General features: G+C 38.3%; 2 protein-coding genes across 3 annotated transcripts in view; one reads left to right on the plus strand and one right to left on the minus strand.

Annotated features, from left to right (window-relative positions):
- LOC103470129 (MORN repeat-containing protein 4-like) overlaps positions 1-4766 on the minus strand; it is a 21898-nt gene extending 17132 nt beyond the window's left edge. Inside the window, exons 1-2 of the mRNA XM_008418317.2 lie at positions 3814-4766; positions 746-820 (exon numbers count right to left, since the gene is read on the minus strand). Of these exons, the coding sequence (XP_008416539.1) occupies positions 746-812 (67 nt within the window). The 5' untranslated portion in view covers positions 813-820; positions 3814-4766. The remainder of the gene's footprint in view (positions 1-745; positions 821-3813) is intronic.
- Positions 4767-7196: 2430 nt separating this feature from the next.
- Positions 7197-21370, plus strand: part of lcor (ligand dependent nuclear receptor corepressor) — a 104536-nt gene continuing 90362 nt past the window's right edge. Inside the window, exon 1 of one of the 2 annotated variants that reach the window (XM_008418327.2) lies at positions 7197-8193. In XM_008418327.2, the coding sequence (XP_008416549.1) occupies positions 8097-8193 (97 nt within the window). In that variant the 5' untranslated portion in view covers positions 7197-8096. The remainder of the gene's footprint in view (positions 8194-21370) is intronic. The other variant, XM_017307632.1, reaches the window with a different exon arrangement.

A 21370-nucleotide genomic window follows, 5' to 3' on the forward strand; every position in this document is an offset into this window, starting at 1 on the left:
AATGATATTAGCGATTAGGTAATGCATTCAGCGAGTACTTTTACTTTTAATACTTAAGTATTTTTAAAAGCCAGGACTTTTTTACTTTTACTTAAGTAAAATGTTAATGTGGTACTTTGACTTTTACTTAAGTACATTTTTGACTGTKTATTTGTACTTTTACTTAAGTAAATTTTTTGAGTACTTTGTCCACCACTGCCAGGCATACATCTAAGAGCCGGAACGTTATAATGACAATGTAACAGCTAAAACCAATGCTAGTTATCGTTAGCGAGCAGCTTTTTGCTCTCCAGCAGAGAGATGGAGGCAGGATCTTGTGCGCATGACGTCACGCTGCAAAGGGTCCATGTAGTTCAGGATTTAACACCAAAAAACACTCTAACATTTTAGGCTTGATGTTTATTTTTGTGATTATTAATAAGTGATAGCTACTGCTGCTATTCGCTAACACTGCTCTGATAGATTAGTCAATCTAAACCCCTGCTCCACCAATGATCTGTCAGAGTTGGTGTTTATTTTGTAACTGAACTGAAACGTCAAATTCCACATCACATCTGCGTGTTGAGGTTGTCAAAGTCAAGCTAGCATAGCTCCACGAATGCTGCAGCAGATTACAACTATTAAAGTTCATTACATGGTATTCACGTAAGCTTGGAGAAAATGAGGCATTAATGTCTCAGTCAAATATTCTGTGAAATGAAAGCGGTGATGGAGGATGGGTGGGGATGGAGCAGGTGGACCTTGCCTTCTTTCCACTCTCCATGGTACTCCTCTCCGTTGGAATAGGTGAAGGATCCTCGTGTCAGGGTCATGGGTCCCTCTGGCACACAGACGGTTAACACACAATAAAAATCACTAGGAGCCACTGACGTCAATCTTTGACTTCCTCACAGTTACACACACAAAGCAGGGTTCTCTGTCAACACATTAAGGGTTGTGGCTAGTTACTTTGATATGACTAAGTGCCTTCAGAGCCACAAAACTCAGATTATTAGTGTAACTATATAATTCAGTATTACAATTGTCCAAAACTGGACGGGACAATTATTTATTCTACTCTATTCTAAACAAATGATCACGTAATAATATTAAACGGCACCAAGCTGTCATCTTAATTTACCGAAAGAATAGAAGCTATGCAAACATAATATCAACTTCTTAAATCTTCTTAGATGTGGTATGTAACTTTTATTTAAAAATATATATACTGCTCAAACAAATAAAGGGAACACTTAAACAACACAATATAACTCCAAGTAAATCAAACTTCTGTGAAATCAAACTGTCCACTYAGGAAGCAACACTGATTGACCCGACGAGGGTCCCCGTTGTCAATCAGTGTTGCTTCCTAAGTGGAWAGTTTGATTTCACAGAAGTTTGATTTACTTGGAGTTATATTGTGTTGTTTAAGTGTTCCCTTTATTTTTTTGAGCAGTGTATATAGATATGTATTTTACATATTTGTTAAAAATGTTACCAGGTTGTCACAGTACAGTATGAGACAGAAAATATGTGGGAATAAAAAAACTCCTGTCTTCTCCCAGTGCTGGCTATAAAAATAGTGTATTTTTGGTCAGAAAGAACAAATAAGAGCGAGGAGGAGGGTCTTAGCGCTGCTAATCATGCTTGTGTACATGCTACTCACAACCTCCACTTTGCTCTATGCCAGTGGTCCCCAAGCTACGGCCCGCGGGCCGGATCCGGCCCGCCTCCACATTTGGTCCGGCCCCCTGAACAATACCAGAGAKCATTCAGATTTTTTTTTTCATATATTGTATTTGCTGGTTTATATGTGGATTTTTCTTCAACCACCAGGGGGCTCTTTAGCAGGAAGTGTGTCCTGTAAACTGTGGGTGTTTTGTTTTGCATGACGCATTGCTGCCATCTGTTGGACTTTTAGGGAACTGCTTGACTTTTATGTTATTTAATCAGTACGGTTGTTTGCTAGCGATAGAGCAGATGAACACACGTGTGAACGCCACATTCCAGGTCGAATTCTTCGAAGCCTGTAAGTAGCAGCTTATACTTCAAAACGAACTTTTATGTTAACATATGAAGAATTCATATGTTAAAGTTACTTTCCCTCAATGGAATATATACTAGTCAGTCCCAGTGACTGTTTCACTAACGGTTTTTGCCCATGTGCTTTCTGGGTAAAAATCAATCGAGAAACTAACATAAGCATGATTGACAGCGCTAAGACACTCTTACTGGATCTGATTGGTTGTTTTTGATCTTGAATGGTGCATTTCTTCAGACGCCAGTAGGAGGAGGTGGAGGGGATTGAGCTTTTCAGATTATCTGTTTCATAACAAACCATTATGACATGGTGACAGTTTTACCAAATAAGAGACACACTGGACAGACAACCATGCATGGTAGGTCATTTAAATTGCACTCAGGTAATTTGAATTCCCTAAGTGCAGTTTGAGTTTGACTGTGTGAGGAAGCCAGAGTAACTGGAGAGAACCTGAGCATGTACAGGGAGAACATGCTAACTGCTTGCAGAAAGAATCAGGCTGGGATTTGTACTCAGGCTACAAACTTCACCACCATACAGACCAAATATTTATTTAAATGGAGCTATTTACAAATAAAGGGCCACCTCTGGTTTTCAGGGAATGAGGTTTACATGCACATATAACCTTTTTTCTGACATAAAATCAGCCTAAACTGTAATTTTCAGTTAAATTAGAGTTCTCCCAAATGATTTCCAACATAACAAGACAGAATTATTTTCATTTTGATCAAATTCAGAATTTTTGCATATAAACTGTGACATACAGCTTCACACATTAGTTGAAGCTCAATTTGGCCCAATCAGTGTAACTGTCCAATTTTAAACTGCCAAATAAGGGTAGGAGCTTCTTAAAGAGACAGCAGCCTATTTCCAAGGGTCAGACACGATGCAAAGTCAAATTTATTCAAGTTACTTTGATGTAAACTGTATTTTCATAACAGTTTAAGGTAACATACAGCTTTGGAAAATAATTGAGAGACCACATAAATGATCAGTTTCTGTGATTTTACTTTCTAAACGTTTATGTTTAAGTGAAATTAACATTGTTTATTCTATGAACTACTGACAACATGTCTGTGAAATTCCAAGCAAAACTTTAGTATTTATTTGGCCAAAATAATGAAAAGGATGCAGTGCTTTCAGATCTAACATAATACAAATTCATATTATAAACAACAATATTAATGTTTCAGCTCAGGATGAGTTCGGAAATCAATATTTTATGGAAAAACCAGGAGGCTTTCAATGGGGTTCAGTGCAGCGGGCTCTTCAGTTTTACCAGAGCTGCAAAATGGTTCTGGAAAATATATAAAATAAACAACATCCCCCTTTTTGATGTCATATTGATTTAATTATTTGTTTTTACATATTGTTGACTACAATTTGTTACAGGCCACTGTGTATTAATTAGGTATGGCTGCTTTGGGACATTCAGCTTTCCTTCATTCTGGTATTGACATTTTTACTCATTTATTTCCATCTGCATGTAAAGAGAGATTTCTATCTGGTTAAAATGTGCGTTTATTGTCGTTTTTGTTGTTTCATCATCTCCAATTAGGCGGCATACAAGCCTTAAATGAGCTCAGGCCTGGTTTTTGGATCAGGCCCGGTGTCAGAACAGAGGGGAGGAGTGCTGTGTATCCCTCCATCTAATGTTGCCACAGTAACGGTGCCCTAATCTCTCATCTTGCCGGCATGACGCTGGCAGCCACCAAAACACACACACACACTCGCACACACACACACACACACACAGCGCGAGCAAACCTGGAGAAATAAAGGAAACGCGTTACCTGGTTAATTAAAGAGACATTCAGTTCCTTCTCTCTACATCTCTGAAAACAACGCGGCACTTCTTCTGCTCCACTCTGCGACTCTTAAGCCGTTTCCCCCCCTCTTTCATGTTTTCTTCCTAAGAATTGCCTCAGTGGTCTTCCAAAGATCCCCGTTCTGATTGGCTGCTTGTACCCCACCTCAACTCAAGCTTCGCGCTCATTGGCTCCGCCCGCAGGTTACCGAGCCGTCCGCAGCGGACATCTTTGCTGAGGGCAGCGGGTTCAATGACTTAATTAACCTAAGTGCTTCTTCGTGAAAACGTTTGCCCTTGCCTTTTTGTCTTTCTTTATGTGCCTCCCACCATCTCTGTTGGGTTATAAAACGGAAGCAAGATTCCCTTTAATGATTCGGTGTCATTTCTGGTTTCAATTTGGTGATTAGGCTGCGTTTTCGCTAGTTTTATGGAACTTGATTTATGGGTTACCAAATGCGCTAAAACAGCTGCGCTGAGGTGGCTATATAGAAAGCACTATGGATTGAGCACCAGGAAGGCTTTAATTTAGTGAAACTATCAAGGTGACCCAAATGAAACAAAACACAGATGGCCTAATTTCTTTACTCTGGGGGAAACCCCTTAAATCCCCTCACACTCGGTCACAGCCTAATTCCAGTTTCACAGACTCATGCTTTTTAGGTCCATTGTTCTCCTGATATTTTACATCCTCCTGCTTTTAGCGTGCACGTCAGCTTTTGTGTGGGAACACAGAAAAGCAAATGGGTGATTAATTTAGTGAAATAAAATCAGAAATGTCTTCGTTGTGCCAGTTATAAACGGTGTTGGTGGAAAAATATTTGCTGAAATAGATTTTATGTTCTGGCATCTGAAAAGGGTGAATGTAGTTATAGAATACCAATATGATAATGGAGTACTGTAGTTTTATAGCTTACTACACAGTTGATGGAACAAGGAGTCCTAAAGTCCATAAATATGTTTTACACTTTAAAAATACACGGTTAAAGAAGCTAATTTAGTTTACATTGATATTTGGGTTTAATAAATCAGCCTTGTGTCAAATGTGTGCTGATGTTTTGTTTTAACTCAGTGGTTTGGGTTATGTAGGTTTAAATCATTTTATTAAATTTTCAACTTGAACACATGGGTGGTTCTAGATGGGGGGCCTGTGGGGTCCTGTGCCCCTGGTCCTGGCCTCTTTTATGGCCCTTTTGCTGAAAAAATAATACAAAATGTATTTGTTATGATGATATGTACTGGCACAGAAACTGTTTAATCCTCTACCTTCAGAATTTTAGCTTAACAAAAATTAAGGTGTTGAACTTTTAGCTTTAAGAATATGAAGATCAGATTTAATCTGGTATTCCAGGGGTCTGAAACGATCAGCTCTGGAGCCACAATTAGGTCTTTGTGTCTGTGGCATGCTTAATTAATTATCCATCCATCCATCCATTCATTCATTCATTTTCTAACACCCTTGTTCCTCGTGGGGTCAGGAGGGTTGCTGGTGCCTATCTCCAGCTAACGTTCCGGGAGAGAGGCCTGGACAGGTCGCCACAGTCTGTTGCAGCTTAATTAATTAAACAATGAAATATTATGTTTCTTTTGTTTATTTATTTTTATGTTTTGTTTTTTGCTCCAATGTAGAAAGCAAATAAAAGAAAAACTAGCCCGACCCTGCTAGTGCTTGAACCAGATTGAAATAATTATTCAGTACAGTTGAGGTTTTAATAACCCGAAACCTTAATCGCTATTATTGACTACTGAATATGTATTTATTGATATTTCCCAAATCCAAGATGGAAATCTAAACTTCAGTGCCACCTGAAGTTCTTGGTCTGACCTGAAAGGTCAGATCCCAAATTAATAAAGGTAAATATTCATTTACCTTTATTTTTTAATTTTCAGTTCCTATTTAAAGGAAGATGCAGAAACAAACCATTAGCTATCAGTTCTGATGGTTTTGCACAGGAATCCCATCCTGGTGGATTTAAACCTCCATAAAGACCAAATAATCCTACATGTGTTGTTTAACCCAATCTAGGTATTTTCATGACACAAACCTAAATGTTGTTTAAATGCTTAGTTTCTACGAAAAGTGGGTCAAAGTACAAACAAACCACACTTTAAGATATTATAGTTAATAATTATTCCATTTGAATTATTCAGACTTTGCAAATTCAGATATGAACACATTAAAAGTTTTTAACTTAGATTTTTAAACTGGAAATTAGAGTTTATACATGCAACTATATGAGCTGAATGTCCAGTTTGGCTGCAGGTCGTTTTAAACCTAAACGATGGAGCGATAAGTTGTTTACTTGTTTGTTTCAGATGGTTTGTAATCACTTACACAGATTATTTTTGTTTATTATTCGTAAACAGTCCCATCAGTGCATCAGCAGCAGAGAAGTTCATTCTTATCCTGTGACATTAATCGTATTTAGGATGGTAAGAAAATATTTTCACGGATTCTGTGAGTAATTCCTCTCCAGGCAAATTGATCAAACTCTAGCAGGTCTAAAATAATGTATTTTATTTTACTTCTGCTTTAATGCTGATGTGGAATAAAAATAAATGCTACAAAGAAGTAAAACTAAAAGATATATGTTCCATAAAGACACTACAGATACATTAACACTGAAATGAAAAATAACATTTAATTGAGATGTAAGTATTAAATTGTATTTTATTGATTGTCTTAATTCAGTTAAACTCGATTCAAAGACACTTTATTGATCCCAAAGGGAAATTAATTAATCTACTTGTGCCTCTGCTTTTAATTTTTTTATTTCTGTTAGATACTTTGAAGTTCTTTGTATGTTATTTCTGAAATGTCCAAAATAAATATGATTTACTGTTATTATTTTTTATTAATAATTACTACTTTATTATTAGACTCATTATTAGACTTATTTGTAAACATTTTTATGTCAGGATATGATAAACATTGATTATGTTTTAAGAGGAAAAACTGGTGAGTTCAGAGTATGAAATTAATCTCAGATTGTATATCCATCCATTTTCTTTCACCCTTGTCCCTCAGTGGGGTCAGGAGGGTTGCTGGTGCCCATCTCCAGCTAGCTCACCGGGCGAGAGGCGGGGTCACCCTGGACAGGTCGCCAGTCTGTCACAGGGCAACACAGAGACACAGGACAAACAACCATGCACACACACACTCACACCTAGGGGCAATTTGGAGAGGCCAATTAACCTGACAGTCATGTTTTTGGACTGTGGAAGGAAAACGGAGTACCCAGAGAAAACCCAAGCATTCACAGGGAGAACATGCAAACTCCATGCAGAAAGACCGGGAATCAAACCCAGAACCTTCTTGCTGCAAGGCAACAGCTCTACCAACTGCGCCACTGTGCAGCCCGATTGTATATCCAATAATTGCTTTTCTTATTCACATCATTTTGTTGTACCTTTTCCTGGTTTTTCTACTTAAACATGCCTGTTTAAATTGTGTCTTGTGAAGCAATTGTCATTATATTTTCAAAAAAGTATATACACGCATAATAACATTACTGTAGATAGTAACAACTCTTTCAGGCAACAAAGCACAAAATTGTTCAAAGTTTTAAAATTACACTTAAGTAAGCAGATGTAGTTAAAACAATGTATTATATAAACATATATGTTTAAGGGTTATATATTTAGAGTAGTTGTTGTAAAAATGCTTTACACTAAATCCATTTAAGACCATTATAAATTAACTAATTACAGGTGGAGTTATGATATTTCCTCCCAGGAAAGTATTTCCATGTTTGCCTTTAACTCCTTTTTGTTTCTCTTTTACTGCCCAGTTTTTGTTCGGAAAGGTGCGACATATTTTCTCACGCGCCCATTTTCCCCTCCCATAGGCGCAGGTAGAGTGTAACCCATCTGTTGATTTACACAATGCGCACACTTTATTTTAAACCTCCGGCACGGCACACCCTCGCCCTTTGACACGCATACAGCAGGTTTAAGCCTTGCCAAAAAACAGAAAGAGAAAATTTGCGCACGGGCGCCCATGTGGCACACTCACTCCGTGGCTGTACATTAAAACAAACATCCCACGGAAGCAGCCAATGGCAGCCGATCCTCGTGCAGAGATGCTGAGACGCGGAGGGGAGGGGGCAGTTTAGGTGGGTGGGACAAACAGCGGCATAGAAAGGGGGATGCTGCAGCCCCGTCCTCCTCATATCTCTCCACCCAGCCCTAGAATAAAATCCACCGGTGACGTGCGCGCAGAGAAGCACCCAGCAGTATGTGCGCGCCCACGGGAGGGGCCGATAGAAAATGGCGAGTCTGTGCAAAAGGCAGCAATGCACGATAGAGAGGCGCGGCTTTCGGCAGGAACTTGACTCTTGGAGGCACAAACTCATTCACTGTGTAGGTAAGCCCGCTTGGAATAGTGTGGACGCGTGTGTGTGGCTGTGGTGTGTAGCGGTGGCGGTGTTTTCCTCCGGCTGCCTCAGCTGGAGCCCGGACAGCGCAGAACCGGCACCGTAATGTGGAGTGGGAAACCTAATGGCTGTCTCTAAAGCGCTTTTTCTCCTTTTTGCGTGGCGCTTTCCGCCTCCCACCGGACCTGTCCAAAGGAGAGGAAAAAAAAAATGTATTCAGCTGTAAGTTTTCGGTGTCACCCAGAACCCGGTCCGGGTTGTTTCACCTGCCGCCGCCTCATTTGCGACCTTTTTAATTCCGTCCCGTCGCTTCAGTGAAAGTTGCATCAATTAGAGGCAATTTGAACTCGTTTTCCTCCTCGTAGCAGTTTATTTATTGTAGCTAAGCAGTGCAGGTCACGTGTGCAGATGGAGCTGCGCTGCAGCCAATGGGGTTGTCCGCTGCCGGCCGACCCGTGCCCGCTCGCGCGCGCCCCCGCACAGAGTTTTGTTGAGAGGGCGGCGCGCGCTCGAGCTCCGTGTCCAAACCGGAGGACGCCCCCCTCTCTCTCCCCCTTCCCCCTCCTCCTCCTCTGCCCTGGAAATCGGCTTTTGGGAGCGCGCATTGCTGCATTGGGGGAAATGTCAGTGAAAATCATTTTTAGGGGTGAAGTGATCTTCAGGCACGCGTGGATTACCAAAAAAAAAAAAAAAAACAACAAACAAAAACAAAAAATCCGTTCTGTGTTCGCTTTTCTTTTTAATTTTTTGACCAGTACTTGTTGATGGATGCAGTATGAAACTCTGTGGATTAGATTAAATTAAACATAAGTGGTTGAATAAAAGGAGAGGTGTGTGTCAGGCTTTGTCCATCCCAGAGAGGAAACCAGAAAAGAGCGCAGGGGTTCCCGACCTCTTCCCGCTCTGCCCTTTGCTTCTTTGGGATTTTATTTTGGGAGGTTTTGCCACCCTAATCCTCAGCCATCGTCCATCTCTCAGTTCCTCCCCATAAGATCTCACATGCATTATGTATTTCATTAGCTCTGTTTAATCTGGTTGCGCTGACATTCCCTGATGTTTTGGTAAGATTATAATCCAAACAGTGATCTCGCTCTCCTGTCTCTCTACTCCTAATCTGTGGTTTGGGAAGCAGAACCCCCCCGTGGCTGATGATGATGATGATGATGATGCGCCGGGCATTCGCTGCTTATTTGTGGACATATTTTTTAAAAGAGATATTTCTGAGATGATGTGTGAATGGGTGACATGTTGGTGTTTGAAAGCGAAAGTGTTTTTGAGAATCTATGACCTTCATTTTACGTGCTGGAAAATGTCACAAGTGCAAGGAAAACAAAACCATTATTTTGCACTAATCAGTCAGCTGGAGTTTAAAATTGTTCAACTTTCAACTGATGGACTCTCCTAATGTGTTTAAATGTCACCATGTTTGGTGTTTAAGCATAATAGGTAGTAATTTAGTATGTTTTTGTGTTGGATTTAAAGCTTCTAGATCCATCAAAGCTGTTTTTATTTAACTTGTCTGTTAGAAAACATGGAAAAATCTTATCGGTGTGCTTTTATTTTTATTATTTGTTTTATGGCAGGGGCCTCTAAAGTGTAATTTCCTGTTGGACATTTTTTCTTTCTTTTTTTTTTTTCCCATGCAAAAATGATTTGAAATTTTTCCGCACACACGCATATACAAACATGTACAGCTTTAGAAAAACCGAGGAGCCCACTGCCCTGAAAACCTCCTGGTCATTCCACCAAATACCGATTCCTGGACTCTTCCTGAGTTAAAACATTAGTATTGTTGTTTATAAATGAATATGAACTTGTTCTCTTTGCATTATTTGCATCTTTTTTTGTTATTTTTGACAAAATAAATACTGAATTTTTGCTTGGATTTTCAGAGACGTGTTGTCAGAAGTTTATAGAATAAAAGAACAATGTTCATTTCACTCAAACATAAAGAGAAACTGATCATTTCAAGTGGTCTCTTACTTTCTTCCAGAGCTGTATGTATATACAGCTCTGTATGTGTGTGTGTGTATATATATATATATATATATATATATATATATATATCTGCACTGCCTTCCTCCTTTCGTTTGCTGTGATTAGTGCTGTTTAAATGATTTAGTGGGTCACTGGGTTTGTGTTAACAGGAGCTAAGGATGACTTTGGCCCTCTTAAAAAATGTACCGCTCAGTTTGAAGGATTGCCACACGCACTTGCTGGCAGAACAGGGTGGATCATGCAACCAGTGCAAGAAAAAAGGAAAAAATGTTATTCAGCCCATCCAGTGTGATGTGAAGTCCCTGCAGGAGCAAGGTTAAGGTACGGCACATGACATCCTCTCCGGTTAAGTGGAGCTCCAATATGACGATTACGCTGCAAGATAGCTGTTGTGCAGCTTTAATCCGTACAGTCGCGTCAGAGTGGTACCACAGGGTGTTCCAGTAGCACAAAGCCCAGTAATGAACTCGCAGCTGGACGCTCCGGCCTGTAATCGCTCCGCGTGTGAAGCTCAGGACTCTGCTTGTTGACACTCCCGGTTTGTCAGCCGTTAAGGCCGGGAGCTTCAGCGGCTGCAGCAGGTATCGGTGGTGGGATTGAAGCCCGACATGATGTTTGTTTGTTTGGGAGCTAATCTGAGGTAGTGAGATTAATGGCTAATCCAGGTCTGTTGAGCTGAAAGTCAGAGTTTTCTAGATTACCACGTAGAGCAGGTTCTGGTCAACGTTTTGATTTAAGATCCACCTTTTCTTTGTTTACTTTCCTACAAAAGCTGGTGGTAAATAGATGATCAGATTTACCATCAGTGATTCTTTAGGCTGGAATTGGACCAAATAATGATTTATTTATTTTATTTAGCCACTATTATTATTTATACACATCGACTTAAATATGACCAAAATCCTGTAATTCCTGAAATACTAAGAAGGCTGCAGTATAAATAAAATAAATATGAATAGATATAAATAAATGCATTTAGGCTATAGTAGGAAAAAAGGAAAAATAAACAGCTCATTGATAAAACAAATGGATAAAACAGCGTTATTTTTAATTGGATAATTATGATTTATATTTGTAGGTGGAAGTTATACAACTTTGTTAGCAAATAAACCATTTTTTTTCTTCTTTTAAATAAGGTAAGTTTGGTCATCTGATTTGTCCACCAAAGTCTAAAAGAAACCAGAAATGTTCCTTTGTTTTATTATTAAAGTAAGACTGTTGAGTTCAGTATTTGCATTTTAATTAAATAAAATCTGGATTCAAACTTTAATTTTTGCTTTAACACAGAAACATTTTTCACCACAAATCTTAATAATAGTTAGGAACTTTTGTTGTCTACATTTATTCACATCACAACAATTATAAACATCTCAGCTTTACTGTTATCAACACACAAGTAAATGATGATTTTCTACAAAAACGAAATAATGTTTGACATATAAAAGCCTCTAAAGTGTCTTTTTATAGAGTATGTGACTGTAAAAGTTTATTTCTCCATCTCTTTTTGCTGTTGATATTCTTGTGAATGCCACAAAGCGTACATCTCTTGCTTCTCCTTATATTTATGCACGTTTCCATGCCTACAAACGCTGGGTTTAATTACCGAACATGCATGTTAGGGAAAATGCAGCGACATAAATGGACACCCGTGGCCTGAGAACACATTTGTGCAGGTTTACTGGGAGCCTTGTTATTAAGAGTGGTGGTGTGTGAGATTGCAGCTTGTCGACACATCGAGTCTTGTCGCGCTCGCCGCGCGCTGCGCCGATAATAAAGTAGGGCCCATATACCACAGAAAGGTTAACATTATTAGTTGGTAGCAATTATAGTCAGACTGCTCATTCCTGTGCCACATATTCTGGGTAAGAGAGTGTAGCTAATTTGATTGCTGCCAGGTTGTGGCAGTGCTGGAGAGAGACGGGCTGTGAAGGAGAGGTGTGAGTGGCAGATTGCTTTTTTACTCGCTGCACTTCACCAAACATGCTACGACCGACCGCCTTGGGTCGAGATCCTGAGAGCAGCAACAGTTTAGTCTTGCTCTGATTAAAGCCTTAAAAGAAAGAGACTTATTATGTCTGGAAGTTATTAGTCATGAGTTGGAATTTTGACTGCAGGTGTTTAAGGAAAAAATGGACGGAATAAAATGTTGGATCGTTTTAAGGCTTCTGGCTTCAAGGTTTTTAAAGGTGGTGGATTTAGAGGTGGGTGACGTGGATTTAAAAGCTTCATCAACATATTTTAACAATAAAAGTGACACAATAAATCAATTAATCGCATAATAAATTAGGAGAAACTCAATAATTTTAATTTGCTTGATTTATTGTTTTTCTCTTTTCTCTGTTTTTACCAAAAACTGGCTGACAAAAGTCTTTGTTTTGGCGCTTTGGTCTCAACTAAACCTGTTTTTGAAGCATAATTTTGTTTACAGAGGCTTGTAATTCATTTGATTTGTTGTTTCTGTTGTTTTTGTTTTGGATATTTAAAATGTCTCCCAGTTCCAGTGTTTACATGTTCATTAGAATGTAAATTTATTGATATTTAAGAATGTGTTCTTGCATTACTATGCCATCATTGCTAATATATTACTTGAAAATGGTCTCAAAAATAACAATATTATCATTTATCACAATAAGTTCTGGAGCAATGTATTGTCAAACAGTTAGTAATTGTGACAGGCCTAAAGATAACGATTTATTACTTCTTTTGTAGGTAACTTACTGTGATTGCATTGGGCAGCAATTATTATTAATTATTATTATTATTAGCCTCACAAACACAAATAATATAATACTGCTCTTGAAAAACCAACACATTTGTAATTCGCGTCTTTAAAGGTGTAATTTGTATCACTAAGCTGCATTTCATCATGTTTTAAAATGTCTGGATGTTTGATTGTAAAAACAGTCCATCACAACAATACGCAGGGTTTTTTAATGATGAGGAATTTATCACGATAAATGATAAACGATACTCAACTCCAGCTAGAGTAGCTTCTGCTGCACACTGCTGACCAGCTGGATGAAATAAAGCTACTGTAGGTCTGTTGTAATAATCAATAAATCAATTAAATGCATGACAAATTAAAAGAAGCTCAATAATTTCAAGGATTTTTTATTTATTGTCAAACCACCTCTGTTTGTGATGCGAAATTCAGATTAAGAAATTTAATACACAAATAAAATTAAAAAATGAAGCAATTTGTGATATTTAGATATGTATATTTAAAAAAGTGTTTGTGTTTAAATAAGTAGAGATAATTTATAATTTTTCTGTTTCTACCAGAACGTGGATAATAAAAGTTTTAAATGTCTGGTCTCAACTAGCTCTATTTTTTCTGCAACAAATTTTCTTTGTTGTTTTTGTTTATTTTCTACATTTAAAATGTCTTCCAGTTAAAGTCTTAAACGTTTATTGATCTTTGAGACAACGTGTTCTTGCATTATTACTTTAAAATGGTTTCTAAACAACAATAAAATAATTTATTGCAATAACGTTTCGTTACCCTGAGAGGCCAATAAGCTACTACAATTTTCTCTTGCTCTGTTTGTGAAAAGCCCAAACAGTCATTAAGCGCCACCCATCACTATTATGGTGTAGCATTAATTTAAATCCATGGTTGCCAGGCTACAAACGAAGCGCAGAACGGCTGCAGCGTAACTAGTTAACCAGCTGATATCGGCTCGTTATGCTGCAGAAAGAGACGCAACGACCCGGCTTTTTCTGGCTCGTAATGATTTCTGGTTTCCTTTGAAGCCTGGCCTGTCGATGCAGAGTTTTGACTTTAACTTCTGCTTTCAAAGGAAGATAAGAAAGAAAAGTTGTGCTAGCAGGTTATTCAGCTTTTATGCGTCAAAGTCTGTGTCCCTAATCTTTATGGGATTTTTTTTAAACTCGAAAAACTTAATCAAAGTACATGCTGCAGAAAATATGTTTGTTCTTAGCAGAGAAAATGTACTCCAGTAAAAGTAGCATTACTTCAACATACTTTCACTCAAATAAAAGTAAAAAGTAGCCAAGAAATTACTGAAGTAAGAGTAAAAAGTATTTGGTAAAAAGTCTACTCAAGTACTGAGCAACTGATCAAATTATTAATCGCTTAAATTTAAAAATTACATCATCAGACAGACCAAAATATAAAGTAAACATTTTGGAACTTCAAGGACAATAATTTATATGAGCAACAAAAAATAACAATCAGGCAAAAGAAAATGTTTCCATATCAGTTTATTTCACTAATAAACTCATGAAACTTTAAAAAACTGCAAGTGTGAGTCTGTCTGGTGGATTTTTGGTTAAAACATGTTTGTTTTTCCTTCGGTGGGTAGAAAATCCAGACATTTTACTGAGGTAACAGTAGAGATACTTGATAATAAAATTACTCAAATAATTTAAAAGTACAGCATAGTAAATATACTCCTAGAAGTACAATTAAAAAAAAAAAGTTGTTCTCGTAAATGTAACTGAGTAAATGTAACTAGGAAAATGGGCTAATAGCAATAAATAAATCCGTATTAAATTGTTTTAGCGCCATCAGATGTTGCTTTTCCTTCTGCTTATCCATCAACAATGTGGAGAAGCAGAGACTTTAATCTTCCCAGAGTTGATGCTGCTTCTCATCCAGCCACCTTCTGGAGGAAACTTATTTCAGATCTTGTTTTTAGGTCACGATCCGTTTCTCTTGACTGGAGGTGAAGCTCAGAACGCAGATGGATTGATAAATGGATTGATAAATGGAGAACTTTGCCAACCACTTTCCTGCAGATGTGTGTGTGTTCAGATTATGTTCCATCCTTCACTCAGTCACCAACAAGAAACTTCGATACTTTGGGTTCATTCACACCAGCTTTGTTTTAATCCGCTTTAATCAAACTCCAGTTGTTTGCCTAGAGAGTCCGGTTCGTTCCAGGATGTGTGAATACGCTACGCAATTGATCTCTGATTACATATCGAATTCTGGTTGCAGTTTTCTGGTCAATCATCTCTTTTAAAAGGCTGACCTGCTGATTCTGATTTTGGCCGATCTCCCAAAATTAAGAAAATTGGCACCGATAAATCGGAACACCTCTAGTTTTCAACAAACCTTTGTCTCGGTTCGGTTGAAGTGAACTCTGGAGCGGTTTGAATGTACGTGTGAACGCAAAGCGGACTGGAGACCGCTCCAAAAACAGGAAGTGGACTACAGCGCAAGGTATTCTGGGTAAATGCAACCAAAACAAACGCCCAAGTGTTAGTGGGAGAAACTCCTCGTGTTTTTTTTTTTATTATTATTTTTACCAAAAACAAAAGAGAAATTCTACAACCGCGAAAATCCGACGCCACTGGTTTCACAAGGAGTTTGGTCCGTTTAACTCAGTGCAGTGTGAAAGCAAACCGCACCAACTGAAAATGTAACAAATGTTGAAATTTTGGTCCCAAATCGAACCGAGTCCACTGGACTATCATACAAATTTAAATTCCTCCAGTCCTCAAAGGAGCTGATCTCATCTGCTTCACAGTCACCAGCAAACACTTCACTGCAAAAACAAAATCTTACCAAGTATTTTTACTTTAGTTTCTACTGCAAATGTCTTAGTACACTTGAAATAAGAGGAAACTAACTTACAAGTTCTCAGCAAGTTATATGAGGTTAAGCCATTAATTTCTTAATATTGATGAGAAAGTGCAAGTTCCACTGGTAGATTATTTCACTAAAACATCTTGTTAAAATAATCTGCCAATGGAATTACGACTTTTTCATTAATATTAATGAATTACTGATTTAAAACAAGCTGAAAAGTCATTTGTAAGTTAATTTTGCCTTATTTCAAGTGTACTAAGACATTAGAACTGTAAACTAAACCAAAATACTTGGTCAGATTTTGTGTTTTTGCAGTGCAGTGTGCACAGTTCGCTGGTGACTGTGAAGCAGATGAGAATCAGATTCGGTTCTCGCTTGGAAAATGTGGACTGGCCCCCCAAGTGGAGGAATTTAAATTTGTTTTCACACCTGATAAACCAAAAATACTTTGTGTTTTTGCAGCCATGCTAAACTTTATCGTTTAAATTTCTTTTATTTTCATCATCCTGCCATATTCCATATAAGAACTGCAAGCCGTCAGCTGCTTCAACCACTGCAGCTCCAGTTATTACTGTAAAATATTGAAAACTAATCATGTTTCTGCAGCGGTTCCAGGTTTGTAGGTCACAGGTCTCAGCCAGCTGTAAGTGCTCATCACTGTCATGCCGTTACTGCGCCGGTGCTCTGAGCTTCCAGTTAATTTCCTTCTGTTTACTGATTAGTGAATTAGTTGGAGGGAATTCAGGCTAATTTTGCAGGTTGAAAGGACAGCGTGGGCTGTAATGAAAGCAAATGCCTCCTCTAATTGTGGCTGAGGTCTAATGTGCAAGATTATCCATCCTGGTCCTAAAGGTCAGCAAATGAACGGATCCTTCTGATTTGTTTCCGATTATCTGCCGTGTATCTGTCGACGGTCCCTCGATTACCCGCTGCGCTCGGCGTCCAATCCTCGTCTTATCAAGTCGACAAAATCCCTCCATCACGCCGCCCGCTCTGAGCAGACAGCTTTTATTTCAGTAATGGACAGATGGACGCCCCGAGAGAGCTGCCAGCTACTTTCTCATCTCAGCTAATTCTTTTCAGGGGCTTTCTGAGAAGAAAAACAAAACATGGCACATTTATCTGGAGCGGGTGTGAGCGGTGCGCCCGTTTGACCACACCGGATGCCAACACTATCAATCTCTACATGCACCTCTTCATTACATATGTACACACACACACACACACACACACACACACACACACACACACACACACACACACACACACACACACGTGATCAGGGGGCCGATCCTTGCCAGCCCAAAACCAGACAGACTGCTCTCTTCGGGGGTGGGTGCTGGGTGTTGATTGCAATCTGGGTAAGAGCACCACTGGCAGCCGGCGAACATTGACAGAAGGTGTGTGTGTTGGGGTGTGTGTGTGTGTGCACCGAGCGTGCGGCCTGCGTCGGCCGCAGCGTCCTGCGTCGCGTTCAAACATGCTAACAGATCCATCAGAACCGCCAGCAGGACGCAAACATCCATCGCTCCGGCTCCGTTTCATCCGCCCGTCTGAATGTGCTGAAGCTCTTTCATCTTGTTTTTCTGGCTGCTAAGAAAGCATGACAACTTTAAAGTATTTCTGAGATAACTGGAAGGCAGCTGACTTCCTAAAAACAGCCTTCTGGCAGGGGGCTTTTGTTTTTGTTTTTTTTCTCCCTTTTAATCCCCAAAATAAAGCCGGCGCTTTGTTATTTTTCTCCCCCGAGACCATTTGCATGGATCTGTAAACATAAGCTTAGAGGCTAATTATTGTGTGTGACCATCTTTAGCAGAAATCTTTATGCTATAAGAAGATGTGATGTTGTTCTGGCCTGCACACAGGGCTGGGCTCTCTTGGAGCAATTAGATAAAACTGCCCACATGTTCAGATTAACTTCATCTACAGCAGATCTGATTTAAAAAGTGAGATTTGGAAATTAGGAGATCCATTGTTTGAAATGAAACTTTTTCTGTTGCGTAAGACTTTTGATTGGCACAGCTTGAAACTTGTGGTGAAGCAGATTTATGACGGAAACATTTGTTCCACTGTTGTTCTGCTTTAAGGGATTTATCTTCTTCGCTGGTTCTGGCAATCGGCCGGTTTTCGGCATCAAGGTGGGCAAAGTTTTAATAAGCTAAAGTTTCAAAGTCGATACAGTTTTTGGTCATATCTTTCCTTCTGTTTGAAGCCGTTTTAATGAGATGTCAGAGGAGATGCTGGAGCGACTGAAGCTTTTTGAGCCAAAAACAGCTCAGCGTCGCACTGTAAAACATTTTTATCTTGACAATTAAAGTCCACCTGCTGCCTTGAAAATGTAATTTAAGTCACAAGAAAATTGTTTTGGTTTTTATTCATTAAAGTTCATAAAGTTGATTTATTTATTTATATCAACTTTATTTCACAATATGCAAGAAAAAAACAGTCCACCTGGTTAAAGAGCCTCATTTCTCTATTGTTTTAATTTAATATCAAGTTAAAATAACAACTTATTTTACTTTAGAATAATTTAAATTCTTGTTTCAAATTGCATGAACAAAATTTCTGATCTGATAATGAATTTTATTAAACGTCGCAATTAACTCAGCTAAAAACATTCAGTGTGAAAAGGACATAAAAAATAAACATTTACCTTAATAAAACACCAGAATCAGATCAATGTAACGCACTTCCATCTCAGGAAACAGAAACATGCCGCTAAGCATTCTGGGAAATAGTTCCCACTCCTGTCTTTTTCTTCTTTCAGTTTTTTAAGTGCTAACTTAAAAACTAGTTTATTAAACTCTCGGAGGTTTGACTAAATTAATAAAAACTTAACCCAACTTACTGCTATAAGTTTATCTTTCACAAACTCTCATTTAGGTTCAAAATCTAAAACTTTACATTTATTTGACTTAACGAGTAGAAGACAGTAGACGCAACTAAATGCGGCTCAGATGTTTTACAGTGCGCCCTTCCTGTCTCGATTGTTGGGATTAACTGGATGAAGAACGACTGCGACTCTTTTCTCTTGCTAGATCAATTTAACACTTTTAAATATTTCTGCTCCTGTAAAACAGACAGTCATGGTGTTGAAAGTAAAACAGAACCACCGTCACGCTCACCAGCGTTAAAACTAAAGTTACCAAATGTCTGTTAATGAGCTGACTACATGAGCAGACAGCCTGACTAATTAACCTACTGATGTCAACTTGTTTTGACTGTGCAGAAGCAGAGCTGCAACAAGAGATAATATTCTGCATGATAAACTAGAAACGGACCAATCCTACGACAGAGAAAGTTTTCACCTAAAAACTCAAATTCACACATTTGTATAGAAAACCTGGATATTCTCTGATGCAGAGAAGTTGTGAACTTATAAGAAAAAATTATAATTTTCCATGGTTAAAGGCAAAAATGTACACTATTAAGGATATTTTCTGACATTGTAAAGTTAGAAATGTGAGGAAAAACCCCAAAAGCTTTCTGAGATTAAAAAGTTAGATTAGATTATTTTATTTTTCAAAGTGTGAGCAGAAAATCTTTAGTGTCAAAAAGAGATTTTGTCTCTTTCTTACAAATTTCTTCAAACCTTTAGCGTGTTGGAGAAAATTCTAGTTTTAATTTTGTAAATTTATAATTTTAATTATGGAAAATTATCCCCCATTTAAAATGACATTCCAGATTATATACTAAATTTGAGATTAGTCTAGAAATAAAAATAGTTTTTTGGTAGAAATGTTCTCCTCCTCGGCCAAATCATTCTTGTTTTTTGACATAAATGGGGACAATATTTTAATTTATTTTTTCTTTGTTCAAAACCAATACATATGAAACCTACATAAAAAAAATGTTCCCCTCATTTTTGTTCCTTAAAAATAAAAATCATAACCAAAAAATCAGAAAAAGCCTGAATGTACAATTAGTGTTAAAAATTAAAAGCGTTGAATTAATAAGTACATTTTCTGACTAAATCATTAATTGCTGCAATATCTGGGTTGTTTTATTCTATAGGTAGATGTCTGTCTTTAATATTATGTCGTTGTTTTTCCTCTCTCGCTCCCTATCAGATGAAACCTTATAGTTGTAGTGTTCAGGTGTGCACAGCGTGCCGTTCTCTCCCTGCCTCCGTTTTCTGCGACCTGCGGGCAGAGTCCTCTATTTCCTTAAACTTTGTACATGGTGTCCCAACCTCTACCCAAAATTTTACGTAAGTCTTCTTTTGTGCTGCCTAAGCCTGCGGCTGCGTGAGTTACTTTTGTTATGAGAGCTACCTGACCTCCTTGGTACAAGTGCGCAGACCCATGTGGGCTCATGCCTGGCTAGGAGTTTGTTTGGAGTACACACACACACACACACACACACACGCCCACACACACACACACACACACACTATAAGACAACACACACACAGAGAGGGGACTGGCGGGGGGTGGCGAGGTTTTAGAGCAGCAGGAATGTTTACCGAGACCCGCCTTTGGTGAATTCCTTCTTGCACTTTAATAGTGGCAGCTTTTGTGTGCAAGGTCATTTTTGAGCAATCTGCCTTTCACAGCGCCTGATTAACGGCGCAGGCGAACAGAGGTGTGTGCTCTTTGCACTCCAGCCCCTTTAAGAGGAGGAAGGAATCTCAAACATTGAACTTGAGGATGTTGTTTTTTTTGGAAAGCGAGGACATTTTGTTCCCTCTTCACCTCTGCTAGGAGCGGCGCAGGGGTCAAGGCTAACCTTAAGAAACGCCTTATTGTTCCATATATTGAGAATATCTTCCCTCCAAATGAAGCATTAATGGAATTAAAGTGTGCCATTCACATTTAATTAATACTAAGCAGCACCTTGGATTCGTCATCAGGAGGAAGCAGCTAATGAGATAATAATGGGCAGAGCAGTTGGTTAAGCTGCTGTGGCTCGGCGTTAAAGGGGCAGACACACAGAAATAAGTTTGGTTCTGATTCACACAGAACTATGTATCATTTATTTATTGGATCACTAAAACAGGAGACTCGTGAAACGTAGAGAACGTGGGGTTACAAAGGTCAGGAAGGTGCAGGTGTGTGATCTGTAACTTCATATGTCACTTATTAACGTTGGAACTGATGTTAATTTTAACAGTGGCGACTTTAATCATATCTATACCTGCTGACTCTAATAACAAATATAATTTAAACAAAATTCATGCTCAAAATTAGAACATCTTGATATTAATATCATGTAATAACTCAAATTGGTTTTAAATGTCTGGGAGTTGTTTGATGTGTTTTACATTTATATAAATTTTCTTTTGTTGAAATAAAAAAGTATTTTTTTATACAATTATAAAATATAAAATATTTCTCATTTTGTTATAATTACTTTTATTTAACATTTACTGCTATTATTTATTTTATAAGTAGATTTTACCAAAAATATATACAAAACATGAATTTTGGTTGTAAAATTAATATTTAGCTTATTTTTGTACTTTCATTTGGGTTTCTAAAAGCAGCAGAGCGCTTAAAAAAAACACCCAGACGGTTTTTGGCAGTAAATTAATGTTCTTTTTGTTTGTTTGTTTGGAAAAGTAGCCATTTCGAAAACCTTCCACATTAGAATTCACTGCCTGTTACCTAGCA

The sequence above is a fragment of the Poecilia reticulata genome, linkage group LG1 (genome assembly GCF_000633615.1).
Source record: "Poecilia reticulata strain Guanapo linkage group LG1, Guppy_female_1.0+MT, whole genome shotgun sequence".
NCBI lineage: Eukaryota > Metazoa > Chordata > Actinopteri > Cyprinodontiformes > Poeciliidae > Poecilia > Poecilia reticulata.